The sequence below is a fragment of the Triturus cristatus genome, chromosome 3_1 (assembly GCF_964204655.1).
Source record: "Triturus cristatus chromosome 3_1, aTriCri1.1, whole genome shotgun sequence".
Lineage (NCBI taxonomy): Eukaryota > Metazoa > Chordata > Amphibia > Caudata > Salamandridae > Triturus > Triturus cristatus.
The window spans coordinates 599713494-599732367 of NC_140583.1; the positions used below are offsets into that span (position 1 = coordinate 599713494).

General features: G+C 49.0%; 1 protein-coding gene across 2 annotated transcripts in view; it reads left to right on the top strand.

Moving 5' to 3' along the window:
• Window positions 1-8803: 8803 nt before the first annotated feature.
• The window catches only part of ARRDC4 (arrestin domain containing 4), a 293969-nt gene continuing 283898 nt past the window's right edge, over window positions 8804-18874 (top strand). For both annotated transcript variants that reach the window (XM_085644504.1, XM_085644505.1), the window contains exon 1: window positions 8804-10063. In XM_085644504.1, the coding sequence (XP_085500630.1) occupies window positions 9811-10063 (253 nt within the window). In that variant the 5' untranslated portion in view covers window positions 8804-9810. The remainder of the gene's footprint in view (window positions 10064-18874) is intronic.

The following is an 18874-nucleotide window of genomic DNA, read 5'->3' on the forward strand; positions in this document are numbered from 1 at the left end:
TAAATAGCCCTGGGTTCTGGGCGTGGCTCAGTTACGATCTGGCCACTATACCTAACATGCCTCCAGATCTCTCTTTGTTTGTGGCCCCAGGGCCTAGACCACAATACTACACTGGCGACGAGGTGGTCAAGCGGCCCCGCTGCACCGCCTCCCTCTCACTGTGTCAACCGCGTGTCGCCCTCTCCAAAGGCGCCCCGGCCTCGCATCCAGTGCCTTCGGCCCGGTGCGCTACAGTCGCGTGTCCGTTGTCCCATCCTGCACCAGCAAGCTGTGCCGGCCTCCTGCCCGCCGCGCACATTCACCCTCCCGTCTCCTGGCCCAAGCTCTCAGTGCTGCTCTGACCATCGAGCGCGCGCACGTGCGATCTCTGCCTCCGACCCCATGTGGCACTGTGGCGCTCTGTCCGTTAAGTGCGCTTACGGGCACCGTGCACCAACATCTACACCCGGTAAGGCAATTCTGTGTGGCCCCGCTATCTCCACGCTGCCCTGCAGGCCTACACGAGTACCGCGCTGCGGGCACCGCAAGTTGCACCTCTGCGCTCGCGAGGCCAAACCACCAGTGGCCTCCTCTGACGACGTGTGCCCCTGCGTCCTGTGCCCCTGCCTGCCAGCACCTGCATCCAAGGCCGTAGCCTGTCTACAGCCACCTCCACCTCTACAGCTGCTGATTCTGCTGCCTACAGGGTGTTCCATCTGCCGCACCCTGTGTCCAGGGTCCAGCTGCCCAAGCTCCAGGCCGTATCACCTGGCGCGCCTCCTGGCCCCATCTCCGCCTTCATCCTCTGGTGCTCGCGCCCAACTGCGCCGGCCAGTGAGTGGGCGTCGCCTGGGGTGCATCACCTACCCACTTGCCCACATGGCATCTGTTCCACCGTTGGAGCCGTTTGCCGTCACTGGGCCTCCGCCCTCCCAGGCAGTGTGCTGGAAGGCGTGGGTGAGAGCACCTGGAAACATACTTTGATGCAGCAGACATCCCGACCTCGTGGAGGTGGCCCATGCTCCTTCCCCTGGGTGGGGCGGACATCCACAAAATCGCAAAACTGTGCACGAAGCTGGACCCCCAAGGAACTACGACTCGATGCGCGACGCCATAACAGCCCATTTTGAGCACTTTGCCAACCCCGGACTACAAACGCTTCCTCCTTCGCCAAGCGGGGCAACAGCCGGACAAGTCTGTGGATGTTTTCCATGGGAGATTGAAAGAGCTAGCGAGCACCTGCACCCTCCCTGATGTGGATGATGAGATCTGAGCGCAATTCATTCAGGGTTGCGCCTCTTCCAAGCTGCGCGTATGCGTTCTGCAGGAGCACAACATGCCAATGAGGGACATCCTGATGTCAGGGTGCTTTAAAGTACTAAAGTGTCTAAGGCCAGAGCGGCCCACATGGAGCTCAAGCCCGCCGTCGCAGTCAAGGAAGAACCAGTCTGCGCCATTCGCGCTGACACCCCGGGAAACCCAGCTGAAATCCAGCAAGCCACCCCCTCAGATAAGGCCCGAGGAATCGCCCGTGTGGGTGGTGTGCCGGTCCGTACCCCCATGACAGCACCTACCCAGCCCATGGACGAAGACAAAGTGGCGACAGTCCATGTCATGCGGATGCTGAAAGCCATCCAACAAGCGGCATCCATGTGCATGATCGGGGTGCAAGACCACTTGGTAGCAGCGCTAATTGACACGGTGCCACCATCAACCTCATGGCCGCCAGCGTCTATCGGAACCTACCCAACCCGCCTGCCCTCCGCAGCACCAAAGTACAGGTGTATGTGTTCGGCACCCGATCGCCGCTCAAGCTATGTGGTGTGTTCCAGGCGGATCTCTCTCATGACCACTCACACCAGCAGGCCAAAGTCTACGTATCGCAAGAAGGGTGAGGGTTCCTGCTCAGCTGTCGCACCGCACAGGACCTCAACCTCATCCAATTTGCCTTCACCGTGCATGCCCACACCTCTCTTTGAGGGGATCGGATGCCTCAAAGGCCCAGCTGTCCGGCTACACATAGATAAGTCCATAGCCCCCATCGCTCTCAGGCACAGATGGATTGCCTTTCACCTCCGTCCGAAAGTAGAAGCGAACGAAGCCTCTTAGAGAACGCTGGGATCATTGAATGAGTGCGAGGCCCCTCTCCGTGGGTGTCCCCCATCGTCGTCGCGAAGAAACCAAAGCAGCCGGATGCAGTCCACATCTGTGTGGACATGAGGGTCCCAAACCTTACCATCAAACGAGAACGTCACCTGACGCCCACGGTAGACGACATCATTGGCTAGCTCACAGGATCCAAATGGTTCTCGAAGATGGACCTCCGCTCAGGCTACCACCAGGTCCTCCTGCACTCTGATTCCTGTCCGATCACCAAGTTCTCCACCCTCCCTGGACTCTGGCGCTACACCTGCCTCAACTTTGGAATCTCGAGCGCAGCCGAGGTGTTCCAGAACATCGTCAAGAATGTCCTTCAAGGGCTGGATGGAGTGCTCAATATGAGCGACGACATCTTCGTGCATGCCCCCACCTTGGAAGAGCACCTCCTTCGGCTTCACGCAGTGTTTGTTCGCCTCCGAAATAGTGGGCTGACCTTGCACAAGGAAAAGTGCAAGTTCCTGCGGCGGGACATCAGCTTCTTTGGATACCAGTTCTCAGAAAAAGGCATCGGAACAGACCCACACAAAGTGAAGGACATTCAGGAGGCGCCCGCCCCAACATCAGTGTCAGGAGTCCGTAACTTTTTGGGCATGGTCACATACTGCGGGTGCTTCATCAAAAACCTTTCCGACCTAACTGGCCCACTCCGAGACCTCACCAAAACCACCAGCCACTGGACGTGGGGTCCAGAACAAGAAGAGGCGTTCCAACAAACAAAAGCAGCACTGTCTGCCGATGCCACGCTGGTCTACTTCGACCCACGGCACGACTTCCAACTAGTGGTTAACACCAGCCCTACAGGCCTAGGTGCTGTCCTAGCGCAACAGCAAGCCTGTGGAGAGTAGGCCCCTGTTGCCTACACCAGCCGGACTCTCACGGCTACCGAACAACGATATTCTCAAATTGAGAAAGAAGCCATTGCGATCCTATGGGGGTGCTGCCTCTTCCACATATACCTGTATCGCCACCCGTTTACAGTCATCACGGACCACAAGCCTTTGATCCCACTGTTCCAAGGCTCCTCGTCTCGCCCTCCCCCGCGGATCGAGAAATGGGTCCTACAGCTGCAGGAGTTCCAGTTCACATTGGAATACAAACCAGGCACCTGAAACCCAGCAGACTTCCTGTCGCGGCACGCCCAGCCAGTCACTCCTCCGCAAACCGCTGAAGCAGCAGCCACGGAAGACTACGTGAGGCTAGTGGTGGAAAGGTCCAGACCACTCTCGATGTCCCTGAAGGCGGTTATAGAAGCCACGTGAGGTGACGAATGCCTCCAGGTCGCCATCCGAGCTGTCGCCTCCGGAGACCTACCGTAGCAGCCCAGGCCATCTTAAATCCTTGTACCAAGTCCGTCATGAACTGTCTGTGCCAGCCGACGGCTGTCTTCTGAGAGGCCCGTGCCTCGTCCTACCTGAGAGTCTAACTCAACAAGCAGCCCTCCATGCTCACGGTGCTCATCAAGGGATCGTCAAATCGAAAAAACGCCTCCGGAGCAAGGTCTAGTTCCCTGGCCTGGACCAGCAGATAGAGTCAGTGGTGCAGCACTGCCCTGTATGCCTAGTGACGAGCCTGCCAAGCAAACCGGCACCTGTTATCACGAAAGCGGCGCCAAACGCACCATGGGAGAGAGTGAGTGCTGACTTTGGTAGCCTACCCGTAGGGAAGTACATGTTGGTAGTGGTGTGCGATTTCTCACGGTATCCAAAGGTTGAGTTCGTCCTCTCAACGGCTGCAGCAGAAGTGATTCCCAAACTAGAGAAACTCATGGCGACATATGGACTCTTTGGTGAACTCAACACTGACAATGGACAGCCGTTCACCAGTGCAGAAATAGCCGAGTATCTGGCTTACCACAAAGTAAAGCACCGCAAGATAACGTCAAGGTGGCCCCAAGCCAATGGGGAAGTAGAACGACTGATGCGGACCCTGAAAAAAACAATCCAAATTGCCCTAGCTGATGGGCACAATCTAGAGCGAGCTGTGTATCGGTTCCTCTGAGAGTATCGGCTCACCCCTCACTGCACCACCAGCATCACTCCGAGCCGGCTGTGTTTTGGTCGAGCCGTGACAGACACCATCCCACATCATCCAGCATGGGCCGAAGCGCCCAACACTCTGAACCAGTCACTCTCCAGGTGAGAGAAGAAGAACAACGAAGCGTCCCAGAGAAGACACGCCAAAGAAAGCCCAATTTGCGTTGGTGACCGAGTACTAGTACGTGACCGCCACCCAGGAGGGAACTTCAGGCTGTCCTTTGAACTAAACCCCTGGACTGTGACTGCGGTAAAAGGCACAATGGTCACCACCCAAAGAGGACATGAGAGCGTGACACGCAACATATCATTCTTCAAGAAAGTCCCCGATGATGAAGTGGACGAATTCTCGATGCCCGAAGGGCACAAGGAGACCTTCTCAGATGGACTCCCATGCAATAGCGGTGACGCCTTCTAGCCTGCATACTCCACCATGGAAGATTGCCCACCACTCCAGCTCTTGGGGCGACCCTAGACTTGGGACCTGAGAGCAGCCAGAGACCCGGAGTCTGCAGCAACCCACCCGGGTCATCGGCAACACATCCAGTGCGGAACAGCCAGTCGATACAATCTGCGGCTCTGTCCAAGGCCATCCCAGAAGTATAAAGACTTTGTCCCCTAAGGCTAATCGGCGACTGCAGACCAAGTCACAGCCTATAAGAATAGCTGCAAACGCATACCAAGTAAGACTGTTCCATGAGTGCCCCGTGTTAGGGGTTGTGTTTTGTGAACTGTATGTTTTAGTCTGTTTCTCCTTTTGCACACGTGTTGGTGTTTCTTTCAGTCAGTTAATGTTCTCCCGGTAAAGGAGGAATGTAATGTTGTGATGGTGGTGGAAGCCACCACGCCTCCCACTGCATGGGGTGGTCCTAGGGGAGCCCCATGTGAACGTGCTGTGTAATGGTCCAGACTAGCGTACGCCGAGAGATTGACTTATGTAAAATAAACAGCCCAGGGCTCTGGGCATGGCTCAGTTACGATCTGGCCACTATACCTAACGATCTCTCTTTGATTGTGGCTCCAGGGCCTAGGCAATAATACTACACGCTTCATCTTAGTAGAGTGTGTAGCGCGGCGGGGCCTGTGTTGCAGTTATGGTCTGGGGTCACAATAAAGTACACAGTGACGCCGGTTACTTGCTCTGGGCCGGAAGACCCTGTGCGGACTCCGCCCTCGTTTATTTATCCCCTCGGGACAAGCCCGCCCCGAGTGGTGCGTGGATGCATGTAGGACAGCAACATTGTTGAGGAGAGCCCGGGTGGCTCTCTACATCCCTCCTTTCTTTCAGTTCAGGACTACCAAGTTCTCATCAGTCATGGGGAAGTATATACAAAGTCTTTCAGCCTATGACTTGGGACCGGGTTCGGCCGGAGTCCATATTTCTGACTCCGGACACAAGGTTCCGGGGAACTGCCCAACGGGACAGGCCGGAGCACACTTGGTGGTGCTGTGTGGAGTCTGGCGGTGTGTCCCGAGGAACTGATCAAGAGCTGCTTCCGGAACTTGTCCATTCTCCACGGCGAAACGCAGCGCTCGATTGATTGTTCTCATTAGTCGTTCCACTTCCCCGTTTGCTTGGGGCCATAGTGGGGTAATCTTCCTGTGGCGTACCGCTAGACTTGCAAGGTATTCCTGGAATTCTCGCCCCTGGAAGGGGTGTCCGTTGTCCGACTTGACCTCTTCAGGCAGCCCCATTGTTGCAAACACTCGGTCCAGGACCTTCTTTACATGGGGGAATGCTGTTGACGCTATCACTTCAACGATGGGGAATTTCGAGAACGAGTCGACCACGACCAGCATGTGACGACCGTCTGGAAAACTCCCAAAGTCCATACTGAGATGCGTCCACGGAGTCTTACTCGATTGTTCGGTGATTACCAGTGATGGTAAAGGCGTGGCATTGTCGGACCATCTCCTCTACTTTGGAGTCCATCGCCGGGAACCAGACCTTGTCGCGCAGCCTGGCTTTGGTTTTAGCCATCCCTTGGTGGCCCACATGTGCCAGCGCGAGGACTCTTCTCTGTAAGCTTTCTGGGACCACTATGAGGCGTCCCCTCAGAATGACTCCTTCTTCCCCCACGCTGAGTTTGCTCCGGACGTGCCACAATTGTTGGCGAGCATGGCTGACTTCTTGTCGTAAAGCATGGGCAACATCCATGAAATGGGCCCACCCATTACTGTCCAGTGCTCTACGAACGCGAGAGAGAGTGGGGTCCTCTCGAGTGGCTTGACCCATTTCCTCCAGCGTCATGGCCCTGGGACATGCCCCTTGCGACACCATGCTAACAAATGCTTCGGTGCTGCAGGTGTCCTCTGATGGTGCGGATAGCACCGCTGACTCCGGGTGACGGGACAGATAGTCCGCTGGGTTGGGAGTCCCAGGACGGTAGATCACTTTGAAATTGTATGCTTGCAACTGCACCGCCCATCGTTCGACCCTCGGTGGCGCCAGCCTCGATAATCCAGCAAACAGCGGGAGCAGCGATTTGTGGTCCGTCACGACATTAAATTCTTGGCCCCACAGATACAAATGGAAATGTTGGCAAGCCCATTTGATGGCCAGAGCTTCCCTTTCGATCTGGGCGTACCTCGTCTCAGTGTCTGTGAGAGCTTTGCTGGCATATGCGACGGGCTTCCACACTTCGGGGCCATGTTCCTGCAGGAGGACCGCACCTAGGCCCACTGGGCTGGCATCTACGACCAGTTCTGTTCGCCGTCGGGGGTGGAAGTACGCCATGACCATCTTGTCTAATAGCCCCGCTTTGATATCGTGGAACGCCTTGTTGGCCTTGGGTCCACGCTGTATGTCTGGGTCGACTTTCACCCCCACTTAATTTCCTTTGTAAATCACCCTTCCTCTTCTTTATTTACTTCGTTTTAGCAGTATTTCCTATTTATCTCCTTTTTTTTTTTCTGCAGGCAGTTGTGGACAGCCCTGCTGAGGCCCCCTCTAGCCGAAGGAGGAAGGAGCCAGCGCCAGACGGAGCAGGAGCGGGGACACCAGAGCAGGGGACACCAGAGCGGGGAGCCGATGCAGCACTCGGGGCAAGGTCACTTACCCCTACAGCGCGCTGAACGCCGCCAGCTGAACGCGCTCCCGATGCAGAGGGAGGCCTGTGGGCGAGCGCAGCGCTGTCGGGCGAGGCAGGCAGCAGGAACCAGCATGCGGGTCCGCCGCGCAGTCCAGGCGGCCCGCGCGGAGTGATGCGGGTGGGCTCCGCGAGCCTCAGGACGAAGAGCAGGTAGGCGGCAGGAGAGTCGGCACTGCGGGTGGGCTCTGCACGCTCTCCGGAGAGGCAGTAGGGACAGGCAAATGCACGCGTGAAGGTGCGACCGGCCTCGTCACCAATGTAGTGCGGCGGGCCTGTGTCACAGTTATGGTCCTTGCTCTGGGCCGGAAGACCCCGTGCGGTCTCCGCCCTCATTTATTTATCCCCTCGGGACGAGCCCGCCCCGAGGGGTGCGTGGGTGCATGTAGGACAGCAACATTGTTGAGGAGAGCCCGGGTGGCTCTCTACAGAGTGCATTGTTATTTTATATATAAATTTTATAACGCGAACTTGACCCGAAGGCATTGGAGCGCTGAGCATCGTATTTACATTACACATTCAGGCACAGGGAGATTAAGTGATTTGCCAAGAATCACAGGATGTGGACGGGACCCCGACGCTCGAACCCTGGTTTCCAGCACCAAAGTCGGCAGTCTAGCCGACGGACCACATCCCCTCCCCCATGCATTCGCGTTTCACAGAAATGAAAATAAATACATTGAAAAATTCCATATTACATGTATGCTGTTCTAGCTACGCCTTCTCAGAGAGTTCGCATATTTGTGTGAATGGGGTTACATACGAACATCTGATATAAACGAAGCACACAACTTCTTTTCTCCGCTAATGGACACCAGCAACAGCTTAGAAGACCTCCCCTTCGCTTTTTTGCCTTGACAAAATTGTTTTGATCACCTCTTAACCACATGGCCAGTAGTGCCTTCCGATTGGATAGCTGTCAAAGGAAGGCGTTTCTTGAAGGCTCCGCACGGGAACGCACGGTCTTTTCATTGGTCTGAGATGCCCGAACACGCCGGAGTACGCAAGGCCAAGTTTATCTCGTGAGTCAAGTTCACCAGTGACCAAAACAAAAAAAGGACACATGTAAGACGCCCCGCCTGACTTTGTCGTCTAATTTGGTGGCCATTTTGAAAATGTAACTTGTCCTTAACAAAAAAGGAGAGAACAATATTTCCCTTCCTTTACGAATCAACTTATGATAATACTTTAATTTTTTTAGTATATGTTGAAATGCCGGTGAAAAAGGAAATACATGTTTTGAATGTTTAGTTCAAAAGCTGTTGTTGACTGTTCGTCTTTAATAAGTGAATGTGCTCTGAATTCTAAGTATAAACCTAACAGTATTATGATATAAGGAAAGACATGCAGGATGACTGATCAGTTAATTGACTTTTACTTTATGGCTGTTAATACCAGTCTTGAAAAAGAGCGTGCCCGAGATTTCATAAAATTTCCTTTATATGATGCGTTTCTGAAGGGAATTTGTTGCGCCATATTGTTTATCGACGAATCTGATTGGCTGTGTGTTTTGTACGAGTGTGCTTTGGCGTAGCCCGTGACTTCATTCTCGGGGTTACGCCAGTGTCCGACAGGCGGCGCCTCAGTGTACCTCTGCATAGCCTGGTGCCCCAGTCAAACAAATGAGCTCCCACGTAACTTCGCATGATAAACCGAGCCGTCAGCAACGCTGTAAAAGGTCACACACCCGACCGAGGAGCAGCGACAGCACTTCCACTGGCCCAGGACGTTCAAATTGGTTGCGCTGCTGTCAAAAAGGGATCCTCCATTGGGGGCGCAGCAGGTCCCCCCCCCCCCCCCTCTCCCTTTAAAGTGTGGCGGTTTCGGCATACATATTCTGTGTCCTCCGCGAGGTTTTCTATTTCTAGCCTAACTCATTTCTTTCTATGTGCCTACCTTTCCATTTTCTAGTTCTTTTTTTATTTTCGCCCACTTCTTCATACTTGTATTTTAATCGCCCCAGCTTATTTCCAGTGACATTTTCAGATTCAAAATGCTTAATTATTTTCCTTGTGTGTAGCCTATTTGCCCTTTTTATGTTCGAGTTCCTGTGCCCCTTCATGATCCGGAGCCTTTTGCTTTGGTTGAACTTATTGCTCTTCACCCGTTAAGAGCCCTTCGTCTATTCAATGCCCCTTTTCTATTTATAGCATTGTAATACTTTTAGGCTCCTTTTTCTAACTCCAGTACTTTTAGCATTTCTGCCTTTATATTTGTTTGTAGATTGTCACTTTTTGTAAACTCATATATATTTTCCTGACTGCACTGTTATTTTTTTAGCATTTCCTAATCTTTCTTTTATATTTTCGGTGCTCCTTTTTTGTTACTTTTGTATGTTTCTTTCCACTGTGGCCTTTATGTTTTAATGATCACGCGGTGCCTTATTTCTAGTTCCCTAATTTTTATTCATAGAGTTCTAATTTTCATGTCTCATTGTTTTTCTGATTATTATTCATAGCGTCATTGCACTTTTAAATCTGTTGCTCTTCACTTATTTGTTGGCTGCTTGTCTCCAGCCTTTCTCTCATTCACCCTAGTTCCCACTATCCATGGTGCCCTCAGGCCATTTGAAGACCTTCACGGTCGTTTTGCTGGAGGATGAGGGGAGGTCAGGGTACGCAGAAGGCGAGTCTGTACGGGGGCAGGTGATACTAGAGCTGGGGTCAGAACTCTCTTTCTTGGCCCTGCGTATACAAGCTTCTGGTGGGGCCAGGGTGAGTTTGACAGATTTCAGGCACAGCAACACTGTCAACGAAGAAGAGGCAACATATTTGGATTTGACGCACACCGTGAAGGAAGCAGGTGAGAAAACAAGTCGTTCACCTCTCAATTTGCGATGATTTATAGTGTACTCTACCACACTCTGAAACACGTATCTGTTAAAGTCTTCACCTGTTGAATGGGAGGTTTCTAACCGATATGGTCAGTCGTGCCTTGAGCTTCGACAGGAAGAGCGTGAGTTCCTTTGATTGTGGTATCTATAATTTATTAGCCACAGCTAACACAAGGCGTTTAAGCAGCTTAAGGTAATTGAGATGTATTGGTGGTCCAACTGCCTTTTCCTCCTTTTAAACCCATGATAGCAGTTGGGCACATATACCTTTCTGTACACCAGTGCTTATTTTCAGACCGTGTAGTTCAACAGCGAACTAGACTAGCTTGAGAAACATTTTATGTTAATTATAACCTGTGCTTTAATACCGTGAATCACTGAACTTTTCATTATCACTGAAAGCAAGGTAAACACCTTTTATTTTCACTTCTAATTAACATCTCTTCCAATGCTCTTTCTCAGATGGTCTCTTTTATGTCTTAGCAAAATGATATAAACTGAGGTTTGGTTTCAGAATGGGATCAGGCATTTCCATCTGTCATTTGTAGACTCTACACTCTGAACGAAGTAACACGATTTGTTTGTGGCTTTATGAGCATTACATCTTTTAACACACATTTGTTTTATTAAGACTTTAAAGTGGTTGCAGACAAAGCGAAAACCTGAGATTAAATCCGTGTGCGTCATTTTGTAACTATAACTTGTAAGCTAAAATTTAACTATTAGGGCTTTACGTTTTTAAAAGTAAGATGGCAAGTTGAAGCATCATAGATGCTGATTTACAGTTCTACCATTTAAAAGTTTGGTAGCATCACAGTTGTCTTTAAAACCACAACAAAGATACACTAAAAATCCCAAGACAAACCATTTTTAAGCAACAGATTTTAAACGATGTAAAACAATTCTTCCCACTATCCATAGAGATCCCACGGTACTTTGCATGAATTATTCAGCCTGCAAGTTTTCTTTTAAACGGACACTGTTAACATTTTAATTTCTGGCAGATTTTAAAGTCTGAACCACTAACTAAACAGATTCGATACCACCAGCTTTTCATTTTGTATAACCTGGTGAGCTGGTGATGGTACCACACTTATTAAAAAAAAAAAACACCCTTTAGATTGCTTTTTAAATGTTCGATTAATATGAACAGCTGTGCAGAAATTGCAATTTGCATCATTTACAACACAGATGCAGGATCGAAGAATCAAGATGATGAAGTCTTGGAACCTTTTAAGGGAATAATTATTTATACTAGGGTTCTTCAATCAGTAGCTCGTGAGCTACTGTAGCTCTCCAGCTACCTCTGAGTTGCTCACCAGCATACATAAAAAAATGTAGACTATACAACACTAATAATATTAGTTACTCTCAATGCATTTCATTGAACATAATTAGGTCTCTGTACGCTAAAGGTTGGAAGCCCCTTATTTATACTGAGGCCTACAAATTACTTCCTAATACAACTTTAAGAACCTTTTCATGACTGGCACAATTTCAAGAAGGTGCACTGCAATATATTGGCCTAATACTGTCATAGATAACATTGTTTCTTTCACCTTAGAAAAATGTCAACCATATACGATTGCAAGCATGCTAGTCCTTGCAAATAAGAAAGCTTGAAAAACAACCCTGAAAACAACAAAACAATTGGCAAAATCAAGATCCATATACAATGACCCAATGGGAGCGGAGCGGAGGACTGCCAGCGAGGGTCTTCGGAGAGACTGTCTAGAGACCGTGTCTCCGTATGAGCATAGGTGTCAGGGTGACGCAACATCGGAGGCAGCAGGGGAGAGCTTCATCTCGCCGTGAGGGGAACGGCCAGCGAAACAACCGACGGACCACAGCCCCCAGACGCCCCAGCTGGTCACTTGCTGTGACGCGGACAAGCGCGCCCGGAGGCGCTTTAAAAACACCCTCAGCCTCCCGCAGCGCGGGACGCAACATCGAAGGCAGCAGGGGGGAGCTTCATCTCGCCGTGAGGGCAACGGCCAGCGAAACAACTGACGGACCACAGCCCCCAGACACCCCAGCTGGTCACTTGCTGTGACGCGGACAAGCGCGCCCGGAGGCGCTTTAAAAACACCCTCAGCCTCCCGCAGCGCGGGACGCGTGCGGGCAGCGCCCGGGCGAAGCCCGGTCCAAGGGGCGGACCCGTCCTTGCCCGTCATCGACAGGAAGAGGCAGGGCTAGGCCACCCCCCTTATTTTGACCTCTTGCACGTATTCACAAGGGCGATGGGACTCCGCACGCATCTACCGATAGTAAGCACCAATTCTATCTTTTTCAGTGTGTGACTTGTAACTGCCTTTGCTGCAAGTGCTTAAGGTCTCTTCTTCTTTTTTTGGGGGGAATCTGCTGATTGCCTGGTATTATACCACTAATACACAAGCCTGTTGTAAGGGAAAAAGCGGGCCAAAGACAATTGAACTGGGTAACCTCATTAGGCCCGCCAACAGAGACTTGGGATATAAGATCTGTGACGCGGTTGGAGTGGCCTGAAGGGCAAGACATTAGATTAAACATAAGAAGGGGACGATTAAAGGAGGTGTTGAAGGCTTATATGGGTGCCACAGGTATATCTTCAGGGATCCCACTAGGTGGCCGGTGGGAACACAAGCCGAAGATTATTGCCTGAAGATCCGAGGCTATATCATAGCCAGTATGGCAGGTACAGTTACAACACGCTCGACTAAATCTAAGCTTAGGCTGCCCACCCAGTTAAAGTTGCTTTCACAGGATGATGGCATACTTCCCCCACAGATTGCTCAACCCACAGCAATTGATTGTATGCTACAAAAAGCAATTGGGGCAGTCTCTAGCGAAATTGCATGAACAGAGAGGCGTTTATCTCTCACCCCAGTGATTGAGCCCCTAAATGCAAGTCAAGTGCTAGATTCGCAGATAGTGGAAATTGCGCCTTCTCCCTTGCAAGAGTCTAGTGTCCTGGACCTACCTTACGCCCAGCATAACATTGAGGGGGAAACGGGGGACTATATTATGGGCACACTGACAGAGGCATGCAGGAAACGTAAAGCCGGTCCAACTAAAGCCAGATTAAAGAGATCTAGACCTGGCAGTGCCGCCCCTACCATGAAAACTAAATTAGGGGCAAGGAGGGAGGTCGAGCCAAAACAACACACAATCCCACCTATTTGGATGTCGCAAATAGTGGCTGACCTACAAACACATTTGGAAACTTTTATTGTGGGTCAGATTAAACCACTTGTAAGCAAATTGGACAAATTAATCAATGAAGTGAAAAATAAAGATAGGGTACATAGGCCAGTGATAGATACTACCACCAATACTAATGCCATCGGTCCCATTCGAGCCCCTGCTGTAGTGGAGCAAATTAGTAGTTTAGAGGGGAGACATATTTTAGCCACACAGATACCAACACGAGAGGCGCACATAATGCAACAGACAGATACTATTAGTGTTATGGAGAAGGATCAGCACAAAGGAGGGAAAGGTCAGAGTTCACTCATAATACCACGGGATCAGCCAAGCTCCACGAATACTACTCATATAAAGCAAGCATCCCACCAGTCGGCGATCATGCCCAGGATAGTACCCATTGTTCCCCTTCCAACGATTAATTTACCTCCAGAGGCATGCTCACTAGTAGTGATCCTCGCGGGGGTCCCAGAATTAAAAGGTGAACAGAAGGAGTCTCATCAGGAATTAAAAAATAAGATCACTCACTGGTTGAGCTATAATAAACCGCTGCCTAAGGGGAAAGATGGGGAGATCCTTTTTGTTAGAAGGGTGAACTGGGTCGGGAGTAGACATAAAGACATCACAGGAAATTGTATCACCATTAATTTCAGGGACAGTAGTGTAGTAAAACATATCCTTAGAAAAGACTCAATAAACTACACTGGGCCAATTAAACCTCTGCCCCTGGATTACTTTTATCCTCCCCAGTTAGCACAATATGAGGAAATATGTCTTCAGGAAGGAAGAAGGGTGAGAACCCATACCAGTCCTAACCCAAACCAGAGACATTATGAAGAAAGGCCAGGGATGTGGGAAGGTCGCTTGGTTAGCTGGAGAAACAGGTTTACCCCTTGTTGTCCTTAGAGGACAATGACTGACTAACTTATTCGCCTGCTCCATTAACACAGCTAAGAAATGTGGGAAAGAGCAGAAACGTGGTGGCCATGAGGGAGGGTTGGACGAGCCCATTACAGGATCCCTACCCTCTAGTTAATTGGAATACGGACGATACAGACCCACTAGTAACACTGAGGGAAGCAAGAAAGGAAGAGCCCGCTGATCAGGTAATTGCACCTGATGGAGACATATCGCAGTCTAATAGGGTGGAAAGGGAGTCGGAGAAGGGTAAAACTCCACATGGTCTTGAGGGAACAAGAAGGGTTTCAAGGGTCCCAGAAGGGTCAAACGGAGCTCAAAAAAATATTCAAAGTGTGGGTCAGGCTAATAAGCCAGAGGGAGGTTTAAATTTTATTTCCTGGAACACGGCTGGCTTAGCAAGCAAATTTAACAACCAGGAATGGAGGGAGAAGATTGAACAATTTGAGGTTATCAGCCTCCAGGAGACCTGGGTGACTGATAATAGCCCCTTCCACATACAGGGCTATAAATGTTTTTTTATCCCAGCTCTAAAATCTAAGTCAGGTAGAGCCATGGGAGGTTTGTCCTTGTATGTGGATTTAAGGGTGCAAGGCAAATGGTCCAATATAGTAAGCCCATCCCATAATGTACAGGCTGTAAGATTTGAGGGGAAGGGACTCGGACTGGTCCTATATAATGTCTACAGCCCGGGAGATGGCAGAGAGGGAAATTACACTCTGGGGGCACTAGATTCCAGACTGAGCAAGGAATATCCCAATACAAATGGAGCAAAATATCCATTTAATATAATTATGGGCGATTTAAATACTCATTTATGCCCTTTTCTGTTCCCAATTAACTCAGACTGGTCACACTGCCCTACTAAAAAAGGCCCTCATTTCGTCCACACATTAGCAGGAAGGGACCTGAGCAAGATTTTGATTAACCATGACATGGAACACACAATAGATATGATGGTCTTGGAGAGCGATGGCACCCTCCCCCGACCTTTAAAGGTAGAGGGTGTTTGTCAATTATTGACTACATCTTGGTCTCCAGGCCCCTTAAGCATAGAATTGCAACAGTGGGGATTGAGTGGAGCCCATTTAGTGATCATAATCCTCTAATAATGCAAATTCAGTATTTGGTCTCACCAAGGTTATGTGTAGCGGGGAGCATCGCTGAGAGGGCGACCGACCAAGGTAGGCGACTCAAATGGCTAAAATTGAGAGTGCGGCATTTTATAGAGCCCTGATGGAGCAAGGGAAGCAGCCCATCGAAGAATGTCTAAACCTTGGAACTGATGGGCCACAATTATTAGATGCATTCGGGAGGAATACTAGTTTGGTTGAGGGACTTTTGACAATACGTACCCCAAAAAAAACCCCTAACCATACAAGATGGTTTCCTAAAGATTGCTCACGGGCCCTTAGGGAGCTAAAAAGTTGCCTTAAACATAAGCCTAGGGACCAAAATAGGGTAACCCAGTGTAGAGTAAAATATAAGGCTGAGGTTAAAAGGAGGAAACTAGCATTACAGGGTGAATTGTGCGCAGATTTAAGGGAGGCAGCAGAAAGAAGGGATCTTACCAAATTCTGGAGTATAATTAATAAACCCTGTTCCCACGATAGTCGCACCCCGGAGGTTGGCACAAACATCCTAGCGAAGCAGTGGGTCTCCCACTTTAAGGGTCTGTATAACCACGGTAATGAGCCTACCGCTCCGGAGGAAGGTGCTGTTTCTCAGGAGCAGTTGGTTGAGTTCACCCTAGCGGAAATAAGTGAGGGCATTGAGGGACTATCTAAAAACAAGGCACCCGGCCCAGACGGGTCTCCACCTGATCTGTTCATCAGTAATGTGGAGTTATGGGCCCCGATCATGACTAGGGTGATAAATGCTGCCATTATGTTTGGTTTGCCACGATCCTGGTCAACTGCCATCATTGTTACCATCTTTAAGAAGGGCAACAGGGACAACCCTCAGTGTTACCGGCTCATTTCTCTGATTGATGTCTCTGCGAAGATCCTGGGAAGAGTAATCCTCAATAGACTAATCGAATGGACCGAGGAAAAAAACATCATATCGGACATTCACTATGGTTTTAGATCAGGGAGGTCAACTAGTGATCAATGTTTGAATCTTTATATGTTAGTCGCCAAGTACACTAAAACAACCAATGAAACGATCCATCTAGGGTTCATGGACTTGGCGGCTGCCTTTGATCACGTAAATACGGACAAGCTGTGGCTAATGATGAGCCAGCTTGGCATTGACCAGGGTCTGATTACCATACTCAGGGAATTGCACAGGGATACCACAGCTAGGGTACGCTATAACACTGAGGGGGGACTCACTGATCCCTTCGTGTGCACTAGTGGGGTGAGACAAGGGTGCATTCTTGCGCACTTTCTCTTCTCATTATACATCAGTAATCTAGAGCAGACCTTGATTAATTTAAAGACTGCCCAAAAGTTGGCACGCGTCACATTCCAGTTCTGCTTTACGCAGATGACGCAGTGCTGTTAGCCCGTACTCCGAAAAGTTTACAGATCCTAATTAACGGCTTTGTGAAGATTATGGGAACTTTAGATCTCTCCGTTAATCTTGGCAAATCATTTGTCATGTTGGTAGGTAATAAACCCCGAACCAAGTATATACATAGAATTGGGACTCACACATTGGAGAGGGTGCACACCTTTTCATATTTGGGCATACTGTTTGATGAGTCGCTAAAATTCACCTCCCTGGTAGAAGAGAGATGTGGGAAACTAACCTCATCAAATGGCGCAATAGCCAGTTATGGGCGGAGGTTAGGGCGATGGTCCCCAGAACAAGCAATGATCCTATACAGTTCTATTTGTTGCTCTAAAGCTCTGTATGGGGCCGAAGTCTGGGGCTTTGTGGACATGGAACAACTGCAGCGGGAGGAAAATAAAATGATTCCGATCAGTGTTAAAAATCCCGCAGAGTACTCCAGCTGTTATCGCCCACAGTGAACTAGGGAGGCCATACATCACAGACATGGCCAAGTTTAGACCTATCTTATCGTGGCTCAATGTGTGGACAAACCCAGAAGCTGCGATGAGCAGGCAAATACTGACAGATTGTTTAGGGAGAGAAAGGTGTATGAATATACCCTGGCTCAAGTATGTCAAGACTAATCTGGAGAACCTGGGCCATTTAGATCTTTTTGTCAATCCATCAGCAATTAGAGCTCAGGATAAACCCAAGATTAAAAGACTGTTTCTGGCCCAAATAAACACGAGTAGAATGTTAGTAGAAGGAATTAAGGGGTCAGTGAATGCGCATAGTGCCGTCAAGACCACCGAGGGAATGTAACCTTATCTTTACCTCATGTACAATGCCCAGGACGGATTTTTAATATCTCGTTTTAGGCTCAATCTTTTACCACACTTATTAGCTGAGCCATTAGGCTATACTGTTTCGATTGAGCAGAAGGGTGCCTGCGGCTGCGACAATATGTCTCCGCAGGACACCCTTCATTTTGTATTTTTTTTGTTCTTTTTATTCAATGCCGAGGCGGAGATTCTTAATTGATATCCTAAATAGGGCGAAACTGACTCAACTTAAACCTGCACTACTTTTTTCACAACAGGCGGCTGATCCAATGACTTTGTGTTGCATATTGAATTTTATTAAAGTTGCACGGAGATTAAGAGCAACTAGAGGTCAGGTGTAAATTGTGATTATCATGAATTTATGCACCTCCTTTGTGAATATGTATTTCTCTTTTTAACAGAGTTCTTATGATGTTGATTTAATTGTCTTTTTAATAATGAATTGTGTATATCTTTTTATGGTGTTTTTAACAACCGAATAAAGAACTACTGACTGACTGACTGACAATGACCCAATCAGATTCATTATAGTAGCATCACCCTATTCTGACTTAACAAACGTATCACAGAAAGAAAATCAGTCAGTTCTCCCAAGGAATATTTAAAACCATTAAGTGCAATTTGCACTGTAACAGGTGGCCTACCATCCCATCAGGTAGATGGAGACTGTGGTCTCTGTTCACATGATCAAGGATTGCCTATTACAAGTAGAGATCCTCTCTTAGCTGGCAGGGATTCCTCAAGTCTTTCTGATATCTTAGGCATCGTTTCTCGTCTATTAGGAGATGCAATAGAAATTTAAGCGTGAAACCAGGGCACAGAAAAAGTAATTGAACTAGTAGTTTATAGGTTTTATTAAAGTATTGTATGCATTCAAAAAATGTTGACGGATGAATCATGGTCTGTGGTACTGGTTCCCCATTACGTTCTACTTGATAGTTGAATTAATTACCCTACTGCATGTTGTCTGGATTAAAAAAATACTGCACTCTGGGATTGTACACCAAGACAAAAATAACAATCTCAAGCCATTTGTTCTGAAAACGTGTTGATGGAGGACAGTTGAACTTACTTTTCTGATTTATTTGATGGAACACTAATGAAGTTTTGAACAGCAATGGGCAAAAGTAAGGATGAATTTTGTTTGAAAGAATCAAATAACTGAAGAAGTGAGTTTCCTCTCACTTTGCCTGGTGTGTGGGTATAGGTGAATGCATTAATTTCCTTACATTATTCAACACATTAGCTAGATGTGCTCAAGCACAGCCATGTTTATGCCAGTATGCAGTCGACCTGCGGTTGCCAGACAGCAGCTGAGTTGTTCAAGGACTCGCGGGT